Source organism: Camelus ferus, chromosome 15 (assembly GCF_009834535.1).
Source record: "Camelus ferus isolate YT-003-E chromosome 15, BCGSAC_Cfer_1.0, whole genome shotgun sequence".
NCBI lineage: Eukaryota > Metazoa > Chordata > Mammalia > Artiodactyla > Camelidae > Camelus > Camelus ferus.
Genome location: NC_045710.1, coordinates 22381083 through 22405371, shown reverse-complemented (window position 1 = coordinate 22405371; position 24289 = coordinate 22381083). Strand labels below are relative to the sequence as shown.

General features: G+C 34.0%; 1 protein-coding gene across 4 annotated transcripts in view; it reads left to right on the top strand.

Annotated features, from left to right (window-relative positions):
* Nucleotides 1–24289, top strand: part of MEMO1 (mediator of cell motility 1) — a 105142-nt gene that overhangs the window by 44982 nt on the left and 35871 nt on the right. For 3 of the 4 annotated variants that reach the window (XM_032497314.1, XM_032497316.1, XM_032497315.1), the window contains exons 3-5: nt 10181–10249; nt 18756–18868; nt 21351–21462. In XM_032497314.1, the coding sequence (XP_032353205.1) occupies nt 10181–10249; nt 18756–18868; nt 21351–21462 (294 nt within the window). The remainder of the gene's footprint in view (nt 1–10180; nt 10250–18755; nt 18869–21350; nt 21463–24289) is intronic. The other variant, XM_032497317.1, reaches the window with a different exon arrangement.

Genomic DNA, 24289 nt, shown 5'->3' with positions numbered 1-24289 from the left:
AATAAGTTCTATTTTAAACATTAAAAAGATATACTTTAATCACATAATTTTTAACTTATAATAAAAAAGATGCATTAAGCATAATATGGTGCAAAATGGAGTAGCAACCAGATTTTTGGGGGGAGGGGTAGTTTCTGTTTTTTTATGAAGAAAATCTGACTATTTTGTCTTTCTGTACAGAAGGCTTTTTTAAACTGCAAGCTAGCAAACATACAGTTAATTATGTTTCTGTATATGATATGAATTTAGTTAATTTTGACCTGGTAAATGTTGGAGTTTGTGCTATTTCTCTCACAGCAACATATTTTATGTGACTTCTGTTGAGTTAAAATTGGTACTCTGATAAATAGTAAACAGTGAATATAATAATAGCAACCACTTATTCAACAATATGAGAATTAAATGAGTAAATATAAAGAGCTTACATTAATGTTTGGCACATGGTAAGTATTCCCTAAATGTTAGGTATTTCATGTGCCAAACATTTTGTTAAATATTCTCTATGATCTAACTTGATCTCATGTAATAGACACAGGATGCTGACCAAACTACTTAAAAACTATGTGACATACAAATTATTTAATCTCTTGTGCCTTTGTCTCATTGATAAAATTGGAATAATAATAGTACCTCCATATAGTTTTTTTGATGATTAAATGAGCTGATCTGTATAAAACTTTTAGCATAATGACTTGCTGTTTATTTAGTCATTCAGCAAACATCTTCCAGTTTAAATGCCAGATACTCTTCTTTGTGCTGCTTTTTGAGTAAATCAAAATTGCTTCTCTCATAGTACATTTTACTCTCATGGTTGCATTTCAGTACTTGGGGAAGACAGACCATAAACAAATAATTCTATTCTGTGTCAGGTGCTGATGGGTGCTAAGAAAAATAAAGCAGATAAAGAGGACTGAGAGTTACAGGATGGGTTGGGAGTTGGTAGTTTGTGTAGGATAGTAAGAAAGGTCTCCCTGATAAGGTAACATTTGAGCCTAAATGATGAGAGAAGTTATGCAGATACCCGGGGAAAGAGGGTTTCAGGCTGAGGAACAACAAGGACAAAGGCCCTGGGGCAGGGTATGCTCAGTGTGTCTGAGGAAAAGCAAGGAGGCCAGTGTAGCTGGGGTGCCTGTGTGGGGAAGAGTAGTGGATGAGATAGGCAGCAGGGGCTAGATCACACAGAGGCTTTGTAGGAGATCTGACAAACTTTGTTTTTTATTCCAAGGGATGTGATGAGTAGTGAGAAGTTTTGAGCAGAAAAGTGACACAATCTAACTTAGGTTTGACAAGGATTACTCTTGCTGTATGGACTTTCTGTTTTGTGGGAGCAAGGAGTCCAATTTGGAGGCTTATTATAGTAGTAAAGAAAAGAGAGTGACATAATGGCTTTGTCTGGGGGCTAGTGGTAGAGGTGATAAGAAGCAGTGTACTAGATATATTTCGAAGGTAGGACTGATAAAATGGAAGAAGAGTCCAGGATGACTTTTTTAAGTTTTAGCTTGTGGAACTGTAAGGATGAAATTGCTTTTATACTAGTTAAAGGAAAAAGCAAGAGTGGATGTGGGGAGTGGATTTTAAGTGTGTATATAGAACCTAAGGTTTTATTTTGTTAATGTTGAGATGCCTATTAGGTATCTAAGTGGGGATTTCTAATGGGCGGCTAGATATATGAATCTGGAGTACAGGGATGAAGGGCCAGGCTCTTTTGGTGTATCACCCTTACACAGGTAAGTGTGTAACTTATCACACATGAAGTCTAAAAAGACTGGTTGCCTAGGGAGTAAAATAGAGAAGAAATTCAGAAACTAAGTGTTTAGGAAAGCCAACTTTGTTTAGAGGTCCGGGTGAAGATGAGTATTTGTAAAGGAGATTCTGAAGAAAGACCAGTGAGGAAGGAGGAAAACCAAGAGTGAGTGATGTCTCTGGGAGGCAAAAGCATGAAAACATGTCAGGGAGGAGAAAATGATCATCACTTGTGTTAGAACCTGTCAATAGGTCAAATCAGTTGAGGACTGATAACAGGATACTGTGGAGATTACTGGTTATTTTAATAAGAACAATTTCTGTGGAGTGATGGTGATGAAAGCATAACTGGAGTGGGTTCAAGAAAGAATCAAGGAAGGAAATGAAGGCATAGTTTTTTTTTAAGAACTTTGATATAAATCAAGGAAATAGGTCAATGGGAATATGGATTCAGGTGAGAATTTTAATTTGGGGTGGGAGATACTGAAGTGTTTATAATGTTGATGACATGATTCAGTAGAGAAAGAAAAACTGATGCAGGGATAAGATAGAAAGTTTGTATAAGTGAGATCGATTGGGTGAGAAACAATGGAGTAATAATCATCTCTTTATAGTATCTCATGAGGTAATTCTATTGTCATTCCCATTACTTTGCTAGTATTTGACTATTATGGAGTACTACCTTGCTAGTTAAAACTTGTTCTAAATGTGGGAGCTGAGCTGAATCAACATATAATTAAATTGAAGTTAGTTATTCATAAGAAAGTAGCTAGACTTGTTTCCTTCTTGTAGTTAGTTTTAAACTGAAAGCATTGGAAATGACCTGGTGAATGAAATGTTTAAGCCTAAGTTATAGATATATTGATTTGTAAATATTTCCAGTTACCTTAGGTTTTAAAATGATTTTTGAAAATAATTTGGCTTTGATATGCATGTTTCTGCTGTTTAGTGACTTTGTAGTTATTTTTATGCATATATAGGCAATTTCTACTTTGATAATATATGAAAACTTTAAGTATAGTCAAGTTCATCTTTTTATATGGTTTCCAGAGATAAGTATTTTCTTTTCCAGAGTTACTTTTTTTTTTTTTTGAGGTAGAAGAGCAACAGCAAATATTTTATTGTTATGTAAGCACAAAAGGGTCTTTGTAAGGACATACTTATATAAATCTTAAAATTTTAAGACTTCTATTTATATTTCAAATAAAAAATATACTTTAAGTTTTATAAATTCTAGCTCATTGGGACCACCTTTTCTTAGATTCTGCCTTCATAGGAATAAAGCATATAAGGGAAACTTAAAAAAAAAAATGAGAACCTAGATAGCATACTTTTGAAAATGCTTAAACAGATTGCTCTTTTTTTTTTTTTAATACTGATGTAGATTAAATAGAGTAATTTCATTAAAGAATAAATATTGACCCATAAACCAACTGTTTGATCAATCTAAATTCTAAACAGTCACATTTGGGGGAGGGGTTGAAAAGAATTTAACTTGACTAAAACATATCCTTTGGTTGAATTTAAAATTACCTTACTTACCTTGAGGCACAGGAGACAGTGTGTGGCCCAGGGATACAAATTGAAATGATCTTATGAACTAGGAGTTCCAAAAGCCTTCCTACCATGATTGCCAGACACCTTGATGCCAAAATTGTTGTTTACCTTGCAGTATTCAGGAATTTCTCAGCAAACCTTAGAATGGAGCTGTACAGGTGTGCATCACTTAAGAAACCTCTTATTAAATATAAAAATATAAACAGTTAATTGTGGAGGGGGCTTAATTTACATGACAAAGTTTTTTTGTTTTGTTTTTGTTCTTGTTTTTGTTTTTGTTTTTGTTTTTGTTTTGTTTTTGGTTTTTTGTTTTTGTTTTAATGGAGGTACTGGGGATTAAACCCAGGACCTTGTGCAGGCTAAGTATGCGCTCTGTCACTGAGCTATATGTACTCCCAAAGTTACTTTTTTATTATAAAGCACAGACTATGAATACTGAAGCAACCCCCTCCCCCCATTCATACATTTAAAATAGAGTCTGATTTGTTAGTGGTTAATCTAGTAGACATAGTATGGAATAAGGATACTTTCACTTTTTATTGTGTATCCTTTTTTATTGTTTGACTTTTTTACTGTGTGCATGTGTTACTTTTAATACAAAAACTAGTTAAAAAAATAAAAGCTAAGAAACATTTATATAGAAAGTCAGTTTGTATATAGTGAAGCATTCCTGCAGAGCTCTACCAGTGCATATCACAAGACAATGAATCTTCATAAATTATGTAGTTAATTTAAGTTACTGGAGATGTGCTACTTATTTCTCATCCTTGTTTATATTAAGCAGTAGGTTATTCACGGCAATATCTCAAATCCTGTATATTCTAGCAGTAAAAAAAAAAAACTTGATATGCAACAGTGTGGTTAGTTTATTCTTACTTGACTTTTTTTTTCACTAAACGTTCTTTATTGAGCACTGTTGAAACTTGCGGATTATGATTTAACTATAATTTTATAGAAGGCAGAATCAAAGTACTTAATGGCTCACTTTCTACTACTTTTATTTTTCATTTTATTAACTCAATATTTAGAATTTAAAATGTATGATTCTGAAGTTGGAAATCATTGAATAAAATTTAGCAATTTATAAATGCAGTTATTTTCTTTTATTTAACTTTTTAGCTCATAATATTGTTGACTTTATTTGTGAGATTCCGTTTTGTAAAAATAAACCTGGACTTTTTGATATAATCATCTGCTAATATTTTTTATTGAAGTAGGAATCTTGAGGGGCATCGAACAGTATTGTTCAAAGAAAAGTTTAAAAGGGTAGGTGCAGCAAAATAAAATTGACAGAGTCTATATGGAGATTGCTGCTTCTGCAAACAGTAGGGGGCAGTTGTCATTCAGGTTGGTCCCGTATATTCACAGTTGTTTTTAAAGTTAGTTTCTAGCTTTGTAGATCGTATCAACTTTAGGTTACAAACTTTTCTTATTGTTGAAGGAGATCTCATTTCATCTAATCTTCTCATTTTATCTAGTCCAGTCTTTTTATTTTGCATTTTTGCTGCTATTAAGTAGAACTAGGACTTTGAGAACCTGACTTTGTTGAATTCAAGTTAAGTGTTCTTTTATTAGTCCCTGTATCCTCTGATGAAAAGCCTTTTGTAGAATGTGTGGTAGATTCTTGGCATTCACAGTTGATACTATTTACCTGCAGCCTTGAAGGTCTCAGAATGAACAAGTGAAAGTCCGTGTCACATAGTGATTGGTGTTTTTCCTGACATAGGAATTTAAATTATACCACACTACTGTATGGGAAACTGTCACTTAACCAGTGAGTGACTTTGGACAGTGGCCTTGTATCCTCATTTAATTGCAGCTCTTGAGGGACGCAGAAATTCTGGTAGGTTAGGAGCTGGACTTGCTGATGTAAAGGGTCTGCTGTGTAGGAGTAAGGGCTGAAGCAAAAGTACTCCATGTTAAAAGAAGTATCAGCCTTTAGAGGCATGGTTTTAACCTAATGAAAAATTATAGATATTAAAGTATAATTTTATTTTGTTTTCATGAGAAGTTATATTGGGAACCAGAGTGACCTGGAACAGCTAGCAAGGATGACTTTATTAAGTATTTTAAGAACTTTTAAAAGATTGATTTAGACACACTTTTATAAGGCATTTTCAGATATCTGTAGAGCTCGAAGTTTCATTGCTTTTCTGACTTATGCACAAAAGAAAACTTATTTGTTCCCTTAATGAAGCCTCTTTTATTATGAATGACTCCTTAATGGAAGCTGTTTCCACATACATGTAGAATCATATATTTTCTTAGCAAGAAAAGAGTATAGGAACAGAGGATCATTGGTGAGATTTGATGATAATTACTATGACTTTGTCATTACTGTATATATGGGCCAGGATAAAAGAAAGTATTAGAAATTCTCTTCTTTGACTATTATCTTGGTCCTTTCATTAAGTGGAGTTCTTCATGATGGGAGTTAAGAGGGATGGTATACTTAATGATTTAAAAAAAAAGATACTCTGTGCTATATCCTCTATCCAAGTGAAGACTGTTCATCTCTTATTACAACTATTTTGTCTTTACTTCAAGTAGACTTTTAAGCCTTCAGCTTCAGAAAGGACTGAAACCAAGAAATCTGGGTTCTATTAGAAAACAAGTTTACCTCAGTTGATTGTGGGGTATTGTTTTTGTTTTTGTTTGTTTGTTTTGGTGGGGAGGGAATTAGGTTTGTTTATTTATTTATTTATTTATTCATTCAGTCATTCATTCATTCATGCTTAGGGAAGGTACTGGGGATTGAACCCAGAACCTCACACGTATGCTAAACTCGTGCTCTACTACTTGAGCTATATACCCTGCCCACCCTAGTTAATCGTGTTTTAAAAATTATCGTCCTTCCTTATAGTCTTACCAGTAGGATACATGATTCTTAAGTAGTCTTCCAATTGTCAGGCTTGTTGCTTTTCCTGCTTTGTGGACTCTTGACTCCTTCTGTTCTTCCTTCAGATATGTGAAGGTCTCTAACGGTGGTTAAGAGTGGGTCCTGGAGCTCTGCTGCCTGGCTTTTAAGTCCTGGAGTGCCACTATTTGACCTTGAGCAAGTGTGTTAACCTTTCTCCTTTAGTTTTTTCATCTATAAAATGAGAAAAATAATAATTCCTATCTCATAGAGTTGTCAGTGAGTAATGCTTTGAGTTTTCGTGGAAGAGTGCCTGACATGCAGTAAGCACTCAGAAATGTTAGTTGTCACCACTATCATAACTGTCCTCTTCCTCTTCTTAATGCTTGGTCACTAAGATATGTCAGTTTTTCTTTTTAGACTCTAGACCACTGATTTCTCTTTTTCCACTGGCACTGACACTGTTCTAGACTGTGATGTTACTACCTCATGCCACAATTTGCTAGAGACTTTCACTTAACACCTGCTGCCTCTAATACATCCTTTGTGCTTGTGTTTTTCAGTACTAGACTAATTCCAGTTTCATACTGTCACTCCCTTGCTCAAGAGCATACAGCAGATTTTCAATTGTTTTATCAAGCCCAAATTCCTCTGTCCGACCCTGGCTTAATTAGCATTACTCTCTTATTCCACTCAGGCTAGTGTCGTATTTTCTCATCTATGTCATATACTTGGACATTTGCTCATATTCTTCTTTCAACCTTTATGCCCTTCCTTTCTGCCTTTACCCTTCTACTTTTTATATTTCTGTTGTATCCATACTTCAAGAATCCAGTGTTTCTAAGAAGTCTCTATGGCATGTAAGAACTGAGCTTGGGTAGGAAGAGCATTGGTAAAACTGAGAGAGACTCAGGTTGATTTACAGATCAGAGTATATACTGGGGTTCAGGACCATTAAATTGAAGAAGGGCAAATATGAACTACGGTCTGAAAAGCAGATCTAAGATGAAGGACCAGTTTTAAGGTAAAGATTGAAAAGTGGGAGGGATGTGAAATGAATGACAACTGAGAGCAAAATGGTATCGAAAATCTGAGGTGTCATTCAGGTTTGAGACAGACCAGAGAAGATCCAGATGGATCAGATGGTTTTTAAGGTCCACATGGCCAGGCAAGATAATGTATTTCTGAATTGAGATAGGGGAGCCAAGTAATATTAAGATCATATGTAAAAAATAGGTTTTAGGAATCTGAAGCAGTCAAATGGAGTCTTGGGCATTGGAAGACTGGGGACATAACTGGATAAAATAGAGCCCCTGGTTAGGCTAGAGTATCAAGATCTGTACAGGATGACAGCAAAATTGAGTGTACTGAGCCATAGAACAACTTAAATTTCCTTATGATTAAGATTAGAACTGGATTGTGTGAATATTGCTGTATTGAGGCAACTTGATAGGCTACCTTGCCAGAGGTGTAAGGATGGAGGGACCACCATTGATCTGACCAGTAAAGCCTTTGGTGATTTCAGTGTACTTAGTGTATGACCCATATTGCTTTACTCCTGATTAAGCACACCACTATCTTGTATGGCTGTGACTGACTTATGTGAATCTCTTTTTCTGTATTCATATCTTAAGTTAGTTCAGATGAGTACCATTTTAAAAATAGAGCTTTATTGTGCTATGATTAACATTCAGCTGTGTATAAAGTGTACAATTTGATAAATTTGAAATATGTATATACCTGTTAAATCATTACTACAATTAAGATAATGAACATATTTATCATCTTCAGAAGTTTCCTTGTGCCCTTTTGTAATTCTTCCCTGTGTTCCTCTCTGCCCCTCCTCCACCCTCTCAGGTCCATTGATTTACTTTCTGTCACTAGAGTAGTTTTTATTTTCTAGAGTTTTTAAAATGGAGTCACACAGTATGAACCCTTTTTGTCTGGCTTCTCTCACTCAGCATATTTATTCTTTATTTTTATCACTTTTTAAGCAAAGTTATTTTGAGTGTGTCAGTAGTTTATTCCTTTCTATTGCTGAAGAATTTTCTTTTGTATGGATATACCTCAGTTTGTTTATCCATTGACCTTCTGAGGGATATTTAGCTGTTTTTAGTTTTTGTGTATATTGCAGACAAAACTGGGGTGAATATTTGTGTACAAATCTTTGTGTGGACATAATGCTTAATTTTTTTTTTCCAGGAGTAGGATAGCTGGCAGGAGTTATATGGCAGAAGTATGTTTAGCTTTTTAAGAAATTGCCAAACTGTTTTCCAGAGTAGTTGTACTGTTTCACATTTCCGCAAGTACAGATTGAGTTTCAGTTCTATATCCTTACTGCACTTGGTATGGTCACTCATTTTAATTTTAGCTTATTCTAGTGAGTGTTTAGTGGTAGCTCATTGTAGTTTTAATTTGCCTGTCTTCTTTAATGACTAACAGATGTAGAGCCTTCTGTGTGCTTTTGCCATTCCAGTGCATTCTTTGATGAAAATATCTGTTAAACATCTTTTCCTATTTAAAACTTTTTAAAAAATTCTGGTAAGAGACATGTAACATAAAATTTACCATCTTAACCATTTTTAACCATTTATATAATAGTGTTAAGTGCATTCACATTGTTGTGCAACCAACCTTCAGAACTATTTGTCTTGTAAAATAGTTACCTATTTTTTTAAAGAAGTATTAGGTTGTTTTGAAATTTCGTTACATATTCAGCTATGAATCTTTTATCAGATATATGCTTTTTCTTTATATATTCAAATATAAATCCTTTATCACATAGATGCTTTACAAATATTTTCTCCCAGTCGTGTTTTGTCTTTTTCAGTTTACTGTGCATCTTGAAATTGGCCATGATGGGAATGATTTACTCCATATTAACAGGCAGATTGCTACAAATCAGGGCTTTATTTTTTGTTGATTGTCAGTGCTTAAGAAAAGTAATGGGGAAAAGTTAATAATGCAGATTAAACTTAAAATTGTGTTGTGTCTGTAGCCTTTATATTGTGAATAGCACAAAAAAGTGAGGAAGGAAATATACTTTCCAGTATTGGAAGAACTATTGTCTAACAAGCAAAGAAGTCATTCAAGTTGTTGAATGAGTGAAATTGTTTCACTCTTGTCATTTGCAACTATCGCATGGCTATGGGTAAAAGAGTTCAGCTAAAATCAGTGAAATCATTCTGGGACAATTGGTTGCCTATGTAGAATTTGCGAAGAAGAGTTTATATTTTTTCATTGTTTGTAAATGTATGATACATATCTTTTTATTTTAGTAAAATTTAAAATAAGCTTATGTACATACGTGTACATATACATTTTTTTCCTGCAAAGCTATTTGTTAAACAGTTACCAGTCTACTACTGGCCATAAGCTAAATAAATTGTAAATGGTGAAGGTAAATGTTTCTAGATTCATGTAACTTGAGTTAAGAAAGAAAAATGAGGCTCTGAAACAAAGTCACAGTGTGGGTGATCAGAGAACCAATTTAATGCTGAAACCAGAGGATGAGAAGGATAGGATGAATAGTAGGGAGATCAAATGAAAGGCATAATAATACACAGAAGGCCAAGACAGTTCTCTTCCCACTGAAGACACAAAGAGAAGTGAGTTGTTAGTTGTAGGATATTTGTTTTGCTATGACGTGCTCTAATCTTACCATTTTGTGTAGGTGATAGTTCGTTAGTGGTATTGAAGAGGAAGGTTAAAAACTCACAAGTTATTAGTGTTACATTAGCAGCTTCAAGTAAGCCTTGAATATCTCCAACAAATCTAATTATCCTTTAGACCAAAAAAAAATCACAAAATACATTTTAACATTTAAAACTGGAACACAGAAGAATAACATGTTCCCTGTTATCTTCTAGAAAGTTGCATCATTAGCTAGATTGCTTTTTAATCTATACACACACTTTGTTATGTTAACCATAATTATTGTATTTCTTTCAAGAGATTTTTTTCCCCAGAATAACTTGATTTTGAGTCTGATGATTAAGTGACACATTTTGTTTTGTTTTGTAGCCATGCAGGATATACATACTGTGGGTCTTGTGCTGCTCATGCTTACAAACAAGTGGATCCATCTATTACGTAAGTAATATAGTCAGATATCATTTTGACCAGGTGGGAGAAGGTTGGGAGTTATATCATCATTGCTTTGCCACTCAAGCAGTTTGTTTTTACATACTTACTGTTATATACTCAATTTCATTATGAATTGACTTTTTATAAATTTGATTTTACCTTACATGGATTATGAGAAGCTTTAATGCTATTTTTCATTGTTGGAACAATTAGTTTTTATCTTCCCCCTTTTTGCTAAAATGTTTAGTTCTGGAATTGTTAGGAGGTTAATGCAGTATTGTCATTTATAAGAAATATTTTTTGGTCATTTAGATGACCAAAATATATTTCACATACATATTTGAGCTTCTTCCACAGTTCCTGGCTCACAGCTCCCCAAACTCTTGGAATTTCCTGAGTGGTGAGATTGACAAAGGTGTCTCTTATGTTACTGAGTGACTTTTGGACTCCACCTAAGGATGGGGGCTGGTTGCCAGGATAACTAAGTTTGTGATTAGAGGGTTGGAATTTATTCCCACTCCCCAACCTCCTCAGGGGGAGGGGAGAGGACCTGAAAGTTGAATCAGTGCCATGAGTACTATGTAATGAAACCCCAATAAAACCTCAAAAGGATAGCATTTGGGGAGCATCTGGGTTGGTGAATATGTGAAGATTTGGGGAGAGTGGCCCACCTGGAGAGGGCATGGAAGGCCCTGGTCCTTTCCCCTTAACTTGCCCTACCTGCATCTCTTCCATCTAGTTGTTGCTGAGTTACATCTTTTTATAATAAAATGGTGATCTAGTAAGTAAAATGTTTTTCTGAGTTTTGTGAGCCAAAATTAGCAAATTTCTGTCAAATTAATTGAACCCAAGGAGGGGATCATCGAAACCGGTCTGTTAGAAGTACGAGTAACAACTTGGACTTTGCGATTGGCATCTGAATTGAGATCAAAGAGGAGATTGATGGATCTCCAATCTGTAACTGGTTGGTCAGAAGTACAGGTGACAGCCTGGGCTTGGGACTGGCATCTGAAGTGGGGGATGGGCGAAGATTGAACCCTTAACCTGTGGTATTGGATGCTATCTCCAGGTAGATAAGTGTCAGAATTTAGTAGAATTCTTGGTCACCCTCCTGGTGTACGAGAATCGCTTGTTGGAGGTGTGGGCCCCCAACCCGTGTGAACCACACAGTGGAACTGGGTCCAGGAACACTAATATTTTGGTTTTTAAAATTTTCTTTGAAAACCTGGAGATGAGCATTTTTAAGAAAAAAACAAAGCTCTTTGTTCTATTTTAATCACTTTGTAACTGAAAATTCTTTATTGTACTTGTTAAGTTGTGGTTAATGAATTAAGAATAATTTCTCATTGACAGGATAAGGTACATGAATTATTTTAGAATCTGACAGTGAATTTCATATGATGTTTGAAGTATATTAGCTCTTAATAATTTAATGACAGCTCTGAAATTAGCTTTAAAAAATCTTTCTGGCAAATTGAGACTGAATTGTATACTACTCTTTAAAAAGAAAAACTTGTGAACTTTAAAAAGCTTAGTATACCACTGTAAAATAAGAAACAGGAATTTTCAGAAGCTTCTGCTGGAAATGGCCACTCAAATTTCTTAATGTGATAACCAGCATTTTATTTAAATTGTTAATTCACTATATGTTAACCAGTCTCAGGTTCTACTTTGTGTTGCCAGTTGTATATACACTGTGTGAATAGGTGTAGTTGATTATTTAAATTCTGTCAAATGTTGATTGTTAGGTTAGACCTGTACTAGTAGAGATAAAGCATAATCATTTCAGAAGTAACTCATGACAGCCATGAGTTTATAAATAAAATCTCACTCACAGCCTACTCCTTTGCCTTTGAGCAATTAATTAGTTCAAATTGTTAAAACTAAAAATCTGCTCTCTTTTGTTTTTATGAAGTGTGCTTTGTACTTTTTATCATACCTTTGTTGAAATTATTTTTAGTAAGTTTTGTAATAATAAACAAAATGATAATGTTGCCAGATCAATGAGGTTTTGGTTAGCCCTGCTTCCTTTATGGTGTTTTGAGGAGCATCTTTAACAAATATTTCTTTGTACGTATTTAATGTATAATTTGAACTTATTTTATCAATCACAGCAAACAGAAATTAGATTGTAAAGGTTTTCAGAATCTTCCCTTATTTGATCCTGGACCTATAAAACCGGCTATAGTCTAGGCTAGTTGATATGACAGTCTTTTCCAAGCCTTTTTCTATTTTGCATAATTTTTAAAAATGTATTTTTATTGAAGTATAGTCAGTTTACAGTGTGTCAATTTCTGATGTACAGCACAATACTTCAGTCATATAGGAACATACATAAATTTGTTTTTGTATTCTTTTTCACCATAAGTTACTATAAGATACTGAATATAGTTCCCTGTGCTCTACAGTAGAAGCTTGTTGTTTATCTATTTTATGTGTATTAGTTAGTATCTACAAATCTTGAACTCCCAATTTATCCATCTCCCCACCCCGCTCTGGTAACCATAAGTTTGTTTTCTATATCTGTGGGTCTGTTTCTGTTTTATAAATAAGTTTTTCTTTTTTTTTAGATCCCTAATATAAGTGGTATTATATGGTATTTTTCTTTCTCTTTCTGGCTTACTTCACTTAGAATGACAGTCTCCAAGTCCATCCATGTTGCTGCAAATGGCATTATTTTATTATTTTTTTATGGCTGAGTAGTATTCTATTGTATAAATGTATCACAGTTTCTTTATCCAGTCATCTGTCAGTGGACATTTAGCTTGTTTCCATGTCTTGGCTATTGTAAATAGTGCTGCTATGAACATTGGGGTGCATGTGTCTTCTTGAATTAAGGTTCCCTCTGGATACATGCTCAGGAGTGGGATTGCTGGAATATGGTAAGTCTATTTTTAGATTTTTGAGGAATCTCCAAGCTGTTTTCCATTATGGCTGCACCAAACTATATTCCCACCAGCAGTGTAGAAGGGTTCCTTTCTCTCCACACCCTCTCCAGCATTTATCATTCGTGGACTTTTGAATGATGGCCATTCTAACTGGTGTGAGGTGGTACCTCATTGTAGTTTTGATTTGCATTTTTCTGATAATTAGTGATATTGAGCATTTTTTCATGTGCCTGTTGGCTGTCTGTGTGTCTTCACTGGAGAATTGCTTGTTTAGGTCTTCTGCCCATTTTTGGATTGGGTTGTTTGTTTCTTTCTTATTAAGTTATATGAGCTGTTTATATATTCTGGAGATTAAGCCCTTGTCAGTCTCATCTTTTGCAAATATTTTCTCCCATTCTGTAGGTTGTCTTTTTGTTTTGCTTATAGTTTCCTTTGTTGTGCAAAAGCTTGTGAGTTTAATTAGGTCCCATTTGTTTATTTTTGCTTTTATTTCTATTGCCTGGGTAGACTACCTAGGAGAACATTGCTGAGATTTATGCCGGATATTGTTTTGCTTATATTTTCTTCTAAGAGGTTTATAGTGTCTTGTCTTAGGTTTAAGTATTTAAGCCATTTTGAGTTTATTTTTGTGTATAGTGTGAGGGAGTATTCTAACTTCATTGATTTATATGCAGCTGTCCAGTTTTCCCAATATTTTGGAGAATTTTTATTGATGATGTTATGTGCTGAAAGGGTACCCACAAATTAAATTTAGCATAGGGATATATATATATATAGAGATAAAGAGCCTGTATTGGAACTTGTGTGTTTAAAAAGTTGATGGACAGTGTGAATGAAATAATAAAAAGGGAAGAGAGTCAAGGACTAAGAAGGTGATTATAACGGAGATCAGTAAAAAGAAAGGCAAATGATGGGTGCTGATGTGGTCACCTTATTTTTGTAATAAGAATATATAATAATTGAATTCTGAATAGATAAATTTCAAGGTCTCAGTGTTAAAAATAATCATTGACAGTCATAGTTGTAGTCTCTTGAATGTGGCCCTCTCTGAGATTTTCAGTGTCTATAGAGTTGTTTGAGAAAATAGAGACAATATCTTTTTGAGAATGGCAAGTATGGAGAAAAAATAACAGTCCAAGAGAGAACATTAAATTCTACACCACTAGCATCCAGTTTTACTTTCCCATTCTCCACATGTTAACCAGGATCATCTTTTGTACTCTATTGTACTTTGAATGAATATTTTACCTTTGCATGATTTTGTAACATCTCAGGGAATATTTGGAAAATATTTGTTCAGTAGTTATGTATTTCTTTCAAATGTTGACATTTCATCATAGGATGTCAGAAATCACATTTGTTAATATTACCATCAATTTCATCAGTTTTATCAAAAAAATGTTTAACTATTGGAAAGCTGTCAGTCTTACAGTGATAGAAGTTTTGCAGAAGTCTTGTTTTCCCTTAAAAGTTTCAGTTTTATCATTGGCAACAAATACTTCAGATGTTTTCTTTGAAGTGTCAGGCTCATTTTGTTCATTTTTCTGGAAATTTTCTGGCAAATACTTTAATTGGAATAACCACAATTTGCATACGGTCATATTTTTGAAGTAAAAATTATGTTCCATGGAACAAATGTCTAGTTTAGCTCACAGATCAAAGTCACAGAGGATTTTTCCTTGAGACGTACTACTCTATGCAGCAGAAATACTTTATGCATTTATCACCACAAACTGAATGCATTTTGTCATACAGAATGTTTCTATAAAACTGTACTCAAAATTCAGGATTTAATGAAATTAAGTGAAACTGGCTTTTAAAAAAAACTTGGTGTGGGTGAAGGTTAAGAGTACATGACTGCTAGTACATTTTGATTCTATTACCTTGATCGTAGTTCTAATGTGCCAGCAGTTTAGCCAGCCTCACTTTTGTACTGTGAGTGCAAATGTCAACACAGTGAAAAGGCAAATAACTTCTTTGTATTATTATGAAAATAGTTTTGATTTTGTGTTCTCCTTGAAAGGATCTTGAGGAGTCTACAGTTCACACTTTAACAACTGCTGTGACATAGGGTGATTGGATTTAGATTGTGGATAAGGTATTGGAGAAAGCATCTCTGAGAATGTGGTTTTTAAGCAGAAGGAGCCATAGCATGTGTAAAAACTTTGAAGTAGGCAAAGATGTTCCTGTCATCAAGGAGCTGCAAGGAGACCAGTATACATAAAGTATCGTGATCACAAGAAGGGGCCAGTTCATTTGAGACTTTAGAACACATTTTAAGGATTTTGAAATTTGTCCTCTGACCATGAAAAGCCGTTGAAAAACTTTTTAAGCCAGGAGAGTGATATGATCTGATTCATGTTTCAGAAAGAGTACTCTGGCTGTTTAAGGAATTTAAAAAATGATACATTTAATTAATTTTTCCCCATATTTGTAGTTGCAGAGTCTTTTCCTATTACTTTAGTTAAAAACCGGAACTCAGGATGTTATTTAGATAGTAACTTGATTTCTGACTCATATCTTTCAGAAAACTTTGCAGGGCGGAAAAAGAGAACAAAAAGGAATCTTCTTTGGGGCCACATGACATTTTATTCTTTATTTAAAATATCTCCACTTGCCGTGAAACACTTTAAAAACTTACCTGTGTTCCATTATTCAGTATCAGTAAGTGAGTATTTATGAGCACACACTCAGGTAGCTCACATACTGAGTGCACAGACTGTACCCCTCATAGTAAGTAGCTCCACGTGAATTCTCTGGAGGTATTACACACGAGCTACATTTATTTCTAAAAGAATGGCTACTGCTTTTTTTTTCCAGTTTTTTCATACTAAAGATTTCTTTAACATATATGGCAACATTGATTATATGCTGATATTTAAAGGAACTCCTTTAAGAGAAAGAACCTCGTAATTAATTAATTAAAGGGAGATAAAGTGGTCTTACTTCTAGTGCCTACTCATTTCTCTCCAGAATGTTTCTGTGGCCATGGTCTTTATGGATCTAGCAATCTAGCGGGGGGATAAAAAAGAAACTGCATTATCTTTTATTTACATGATTAATTTTCTCTTTTGGTTAGAGTATAGCTAACACAGAGGCCCATTCTGAGAGTACTACTGGTTTATTACACACTTTCTTTTTTCTTCTTTTCAGTGATACCTAGCCTTTTTTGGTTAGTTTTTGAGTATATCACTTTTAAGGGTTTTATATTGATGGGACCTAAATGTCTTTTCCTGTTCACTCTCTTCACCGTATGTGGAACTTCACTGTGTTGCTTTTGGGTGAGTTTCTGCCAAACTGAAAAGAATCCTTTGGGCAGTTCAGACTGGCGAAAGCCCTTTTCCCCACTAGTCTTCATCCTTTCGTTTAGGGCGGGTCTGATGAAAAGACAAGCAAGGTAAATAGTTGGGTATCAGAGGAGGCGTTAGGCTTGTGAAGCCGACCTCAGGTCTTTATTTCTGGAGTAGTGCTCATTTTATAGTCACTGTGAGAGGAACCTTGTTACACTTACCTATGAAATAAATCTATGCCTAGATTGATGTTTTTGAAGTCACTGCGTATTTTAATTATATATCCTGGGTTTCCCAGGAGTGTTCTGATTTTAAATAATACTATACCTGTCTCTTTTCATAGAAATACATTCCTCAATCATAAAAGATGCTTTTTTTTCTTACTTGATTCTTGGTTCATATAACACCTGTCCTCAGGCAAGTCTTCCAAACACTCAGAGTTACCATTATGTAAGTCCCACATTAGACTTTAAAAAATTGTGGTGATGTTTATGTGCTGTTAAGATAGGAGAACATAGTGGTATCTCTTTTGTTCATTTAGGAATCTATAGATTTGATCTTTTTTTCTTAAATGGTTATTGAGTTGATTATGGAGATGATGACAAGAAGTGAGTATTAATAGGGGAGAAGGTAAAGAGATTATGTTTCTGACTGGAAATGGCCTGTGAGTGGTCTTACATGTGTGCTCTGTGTGACATCTTGAGGAGATTTTGGGACTAAACTGAGAATTGCTTTTCACATCTTTCTTATTCACCGCCTTCCCACCCCCTATATAGCAAGTAATATATAGCAGATAATAGGCTAATTTTCTTAGCTGTAACAGGATTTTATCGAAATAAATATATTGATAAAGCACACATTCCTTGGCCTGCAAGTTTTTTTGTTTGTTTTTTTCCTATTTCAAAGATTTTTTTTTTAATTGAAGTGTTGTTAGTTTACCATGTTGTGTCAGTTTCTGGTGTATAGCATAATGTTTCAGTCATAGCCTGGAAGTTTTTGATGTGAAAGGAATATAACTCTGGGTCTCAGTCTTTGTGTCTTTGTCCATTAATTGAGCAATGAGTAGCACTTAATTTTCTAGGTATGTAGCCTACGTATACTCCTTTTTTTCTTATACTTTTGGTTCTTTTGGATCTGTGTGTGTGTGTGTGTGTGTGTGGTGGGGAAGGTTTTGTTCTTATGAATCTAGAAGAATAGAGAAATTAGATAGTTTTGGAATGTAGATTGTAGAGCTGTTTAAGATAAAATGAGAAGAAGTTAATTTTACTTTTGATGTCAAGATAAAGGGGTTGTGAAGATTTAAGCTACAGTTTAGCCCAGTTCTTTTCTTTAGCCTACAGGGCAAATAACACATAATTAAGTTTCTTTGTTTTTGAGAATGACTTCTACTTGAACGGGAACAGAGAAAGCTTATTACACAGAATTCTTCTCAACAAGATGCCTTTTTTTCCCCTGCCATGGAAAGAAATTTGGAAGTAGCTTTATCAGAATGTTTCTTTGTAATGATACTATGTATTTTTAGAATTTATACTGTTAGGTATTTTTATTAACGTTGTAGGCAAGTTTAGAATGTGTTATACTTTTGAGATTTTATTTAGTAACCAAAATGTTTAAAATTCAGTTAATATAGCTATTGGAAACCTGTATCCTTGCCATTGTGAATACAGAGGTCATTTTAAGCATAGTCAGTGGGTTTACAGTATATAATCAGTAACTGGTATTTCCAGGTGTTGAACATGGTACTTTTAAAGGCCTTCTAACAAAAAGACAGAGTTAAGGCTTAATTAACTGAAGAGCAAGTCATTAGTAGGTACATTAGCTTGCTAAGTGCTGCCATAACAAAATACCACAGACTAGCTGACTAAAACAACAGAAATTTATTTTCTCACAGTTCTGGATGCTGGAAAAGTCCAAGATGAAGGTGTTTGCAGGGTTGGTTTCTTCTGAGGCCTCTTTCCTCGGCTTGTGGATGGCTGTCCTCTTGCTGCCTTTGCACACGCTCACCTCTCTGTGCACGTGCACCCCTGGTGTCTCCTCCTCTGCTTGCACCAGTCATTCTGGATTCAGGCCTTACCCTCAGGGCCGCATTTTAACTTAGTCATGTCTTTAAAGACTTTATCTCCAAAGAGGCCACATTTTGAGGTGCGGAGGGTGGGATTTCAACATATGAATTTCAAGGGAACACAATTTAGCACATAATAGTAGGTAATGAAGTCAATCAAGGAAAACAGTGTTACGTGTAATTTTTAAAAATTACTTATTTTCAACCTTTTTATTTAATAAGGTTTGTGTAGAAGTGCAATTGTTCTGTGTTTTTTGTTGTATATCTCCTAGCCGGAGAATTTTCATCCTTGGGCCTTCTCATCATGTGCCCCTTTCTCGATGTGCACTTTCCAGTGTGGATATATATAGGACACCTCTGTATGACCTTCGTATTGACCAAAAGAGTAAGTATATAGAGATCTTACAGCTTATAAACAGCTAAAGTTTTTAAAAATAGGAATTATACGTTAATTTAAAATAAAAATATGAGTATCATAAGTAATATTTTAATTAAAAAAATAAAATTTGTTGTGACTAATCTGCAAAAAATAAAAACAAAGAAAGTGTTCCATATGCCTGAAAGACAACTACAGTTTTTCTTCCAGCTACAAAAATCTGTCATATTCACTAGTCTCCAGGCTGTAATGCTTTGCATTTATAATCAGGGAGGTACCATGTACTCATTGTACCATGAGACAAGAAATTGATACCCACAACAACTTGATGAAAGATTCTGGGCATGTTAGTGTATAACAGTTCTCTCTCAGTGTAAATGGATAATAGTGATAATGACTTTACTTCCTCATAAATGATTTTTTTATAGGGAAAAAAAGGGACTATGAAACTCTGCAAGAAAAGTGCTACATAGATCTTAAGTATATTTTATTTTTAAAACATCTATTTTGATTTTATAATAGGATTCTAGAAACTCCCTTTTTTATTAAGTTGAAGCTCATTTTGTACACTGAATGTGCAAAGTAAAACCTTTTGACTTTATAATAGTATTCTTGGAGCAGTGGGTGAACATAAATTTTAAAAATACAGAATAATACAGAGACTATTATAACAAATACTCATGTACCAATTTATTATCCACAGTTGACTCAGAATTTTCCCTCATCTGAACTCCATTTATATTCCCCAGAATAACCACATTCATGAACTTGGTGTATATCCTTTCATTTCATGAAATTATATTTTAAGTATGTTGGGTATTTATTGTTTCAAGAAATTTTGCAACAAGTTCTTCTGTAGAATGAAAGAATCCATTTGAAAGGAAATGACCCCCTCTTTTTCTTTAATTTTTAGGCCTAAATTTTCATAATTTGGGGTTTTAAGCATTATAGAGTATTAGCAATTTGTTGTTAGGATATATCGTATGAATGAAGCTGGAATATTACTAGCCTTATGCTCTGGAATGGTTTTAGGGGATATACTTTTTTAAATTTTTAATCTGCTTTTTATATGAATTTTATTAAATTAAAAAATTTTTTTCCTTCTAGTTTTATTGAGATGTAATTGACATACAGCACTGTATAAGATTAAGGTGCACTGAATAGTGATTTGACATATCAAATAGTGATTTGACTTAATATATATCATATATTTGACTTACATATTCATATACACATAAACTTAGTAAGTTTAGTGAACATCCATCATATAGATAAAAATTAAAGAAAGTTAAAAAATGGAAAAAATTTTTTTGCCTTGCAATGAGAACTCTTAGGATTTACTCTCAACTTTGATATCTAATGTATGCCGCTGAGCATGTACAATATTTATCGTGTTGCACATTACATCCCTAGCACTTACTTATCTTACTACTGGAAGTTTTACCTTTTTACTACCTTCATCCAATTCCTCTTCCCCTCTGGGACACACTTTATTTTTAAAACCTTGTTTGGGCATTTAGAAGATTTTGGTTTTGGATAGCCTGCCAATGAAGGAATGGAAGATTTTTAATCAGTTTAATTTTATAGGAAAAAAAGTCATACCATTATTTGTTCCTTTCTTTGATATTGGTAAACCTGTCTAAGGATATAGTTATAAAAATGCTGATTCTGGGGGGACAGTATAGCTCAATGATAAAGTGCGTGCTTAGCATTCTCGAGGTCCTGAGTTCAATTCCCAGTATCTCCATTAAAAAAATAAGATAAAAATGCTGATTCTGTTCAGTGATAACACAAAAATATTCTTATTTTTTTTACATATTAAATTTCATCATTTTCTTGCTATATAATAATCTAGTTTTAAGTATAATTCATCAGGAGGGTCTGAATTACTAAATCATTTTAAGAACATTTATGGCATGGTACTGTGGTAAATTTACATTTCAATCTATCCCACAAGCTTAATTTTAAATTTTGAGGAAAATAGCATCCTTGGTAGGATTTTTTTGTTCTTAGTATAACACGAAACTGAGATGTAAAACAATAATCCTATACTTTTTATTAAAAAACAAAGGAAAACTCAAAAACTGTGTTATTAACCTCATGAGTAAGTACACCAAGGGTTTTTCCATGTTTCAGTTCTAACCACCTATGTTCTTGTTAGTATCTACTGATTGATTAAGATCAAGGAAAAGCTTAGACCCAGAGGTGACTTTAGATACAATGAAAGGAACTGATGAAAAATTTAAATTACTATTTTTTGTGTAACTTTGTGACATACAAAAATGCAGAGTCAGTCATTATATGTATTATTGTTTTGTCTGGTATGTTAGAAGCTAGTGTTTTCTCCTTTTTTAAAAATAAAAATGAAGGAGAATATTCTGTGGTGTTTCTGTCTCTTGCCAAAGCATGTGGTTTTGTGTTACTGGGTGGAGTCTCACAGGAGAAGGATATACATTAATATATTTGTTTTACTATATTTTGAAATCTCTAGTTTACGGAGAACTGTGGAAGACAGGAATGTTTGAACGCATGTCTCTGCAGACAGATGAAGATGAACACAGTATTGAAATGCATTTGCCTTATACAGCTAAAGCCATGGAAAGGTATATTAATTAATATAAGAAATCCCAGAGAAATCATGGATATTAATTTCTTTGGAATTCTTTTAACTAGGATAAGATAATCATTAGGGTAAAGAGATTTTAAAATTTTTCATTGAAATGAAATAGAAATTTGAGATTTGGATTTTTTTGAATGTGGATTTGAGTTGGTTTTGAGTAGTTTGCCTACGCAGGCTAAATGTAAAAATTGACATAGTGTTTTATTAGGTGGAAATATTAAAAAAAATCTGTGTGTGTGTTTGTGTGTATTGGCTTGCCTGTTATCTTATTCATAACACATGTATTTATCTCAGAATAATAATTACATTCTTTCACGGTACAGTGCTATAAGTAAATAATCATAAAATTGTAGATTTGAAAGTAACATTGGAGGTCATGTATTTGAGCCTTAATCAAAGTACGTGAATCTCTTGTATAATATGCTTGACAGATTATTATTTGATAGCTGCTGAAAAGTCTTTACATGAAAGGGTGCTTATTAGACTACAAGTAGAGTGAGGACAGGGACAGTATTTTGTTCTTCACTTATCCCTCAGTATCTAGCACAGTGCCTGTCACATAGTAGTCATTTACTTTGGTAAAATGAAAGAATTGTTTTAAGAACTTTCTTCTTCTTTTAGGGCAATATTCATATTAGAAAGTCTTCCTTTGTACGTCATACTTCTCTGATTTTTTCAACTACTTCCTTTGTATAGATTTACTAGTCCATATATAGTTTTAGTCCCAAATATGGTGAGATTACTCGTTCTCTGGTTCTTGTTACTGTGTTCTTCAGTAAAGTACATGGCACATTTTAGGTTCTCAGTAAATATTTGTTAATTAAATGCGTTAATGAAGCCTGAAATTACATGAACAATTTTTTTTGTGATATGGCTTACTTACTATTGTCTAATGTCTTGTGGTCAGCTAAAACCCCAAGGCTTTTTCATTCTGCTAAGCTGGATTATTTTCTCCTCTTGTACTTCTGTGGTTGAGTTCTCTTTAACCCTAAATGTGTATGTCTTTTCAATTACTTCGTTATAATTTTTTCATGTTGGTTTTATTCCATTATTGCAGTTTTGGGGATCATTTTTACTGTTAATTCTGTTATCAAAGTATTATTTACTTCTCTCAGTCTTACATTATCCACATCTGTCCACAATGGTAACTATGAAGAATTACATAAATTTGAAGAAGTTTCTGAAAGTCAGTGTGATGTTAAAAAAAAAGGAGTATAATTTTCAGTTAACTGTGTTTTAATACAATATAATTCTCTAGAAATTATTAAATCAATTTCAGCTGTGTATTTTTTGGAATATTAATGTAATCAGAACATCTCATTCTTCAACTACATAGGACAATAGAAAACTTCTGTTGTTTGCTTAAATGTTTGTATATTTTGTCACAGGAAAATTTAGTTTAGGCTTAATAAATTTCAATATAATAGAACTAATAAGCTACCAATAATATACTTAAGGAGGTTTTTTTAAAAGAATAACACTTTTGACACAACATTGTAAAATGATTATAACTCAATAAAAAATGTTAAAAAAAACATTTTGTTATTTCGCAAGTAAAACAGGTGCAATGTGGAAAAAACTTATTTAGGAAAATGGGGACTTGAAACCAATGAACAAAATGTTTGTTCATAATTCCCCCTTATTAAATAGTGTTAAATGACCACTTTTAAATGTATCACTTCTCAAGAAAACCTTCCCTATCTCTCAGATTACAATAGGATTCTTAATAGTATCTCATAGAAAGTACCCAGTACTTCCCTTTGTAACCTTTGCTGCACTCACTACCTGTATCAGTTATCCATTACTGAGTAATAAATTATCTCAAAATTTAGTGACTTAAAATCATAACTGTTTTATTGCTGACAATTTTTGGATCAGGAGTTTGGGCAGGGAACAGCCTTGTTGTGGTCCATCAGATATTGACTGAGATGACTAAAATGGGCCTTGAGGATCCAAGATGGCCTTAATGCTGGCTTTTAGTTGAGACACCTCATTTATTCTCTAGGTGGCCTGTTTGTTAATCAGCCTGGGCTGTTCTATCATCATGGTAATTCTGGATAGCAAGAGAACAAAAACATAAGTTTCTTGGCCCATTTAGGCCTAAGCCTGAAATTACAAAGCACCATTTCCACTGCATTTTGTTTTCCACCTCTTGATGAGAGGACTACCATATGTGTACAGGAATAGGAGGAATTGTTGGCAGCCATCTTTGCAGAGGGACTACCATAATTCTTCCTCTGGTGGACAATTCACATTTCTCCAATGTGGGGGTCACACCTAGCTCTCCTAAGGTGCCCAGAAGTCTCATCCAGTTATGACCTCAGGTTCAAAGTGCATTGTCTTGTGATCTGCATTAGGCTGGGATGTGGATAAGGCTCCTTGGGTGCAGGTCTTTTTGATTTGGATACCTATGAACTCAGAAGACACCCTCCCGTGCCCCCCAAATACAGTCTGTATATAATTTTGAGACAGGGACAGTCAACCACAATAATTACTTCCCTTGAAGAGTGAAAGAATGGGAAGCGTATAGTAGTCTCTGGTCCAAAGCAATTCTGAAATCTAACCAGGAAACAGAAAATGTCATTGATTATGGTTTGGTTCTGTCTTCATAATTCATTACAGATGGTCCGTGATTTGTAATGTTTCCACTTACAACTTTTTGGCTTTATGATGATGTGGCAGTGATACACATTCAGTAGAAACTGTACTTTGGTTTTTAATTTCGATCTTTTCCCAGATTAGCAATATGTAGTATGATAATCTTTCATGTTTCTGGGCAGCGGCAGTGAGCCACAGCTTCCAGTCAGCCA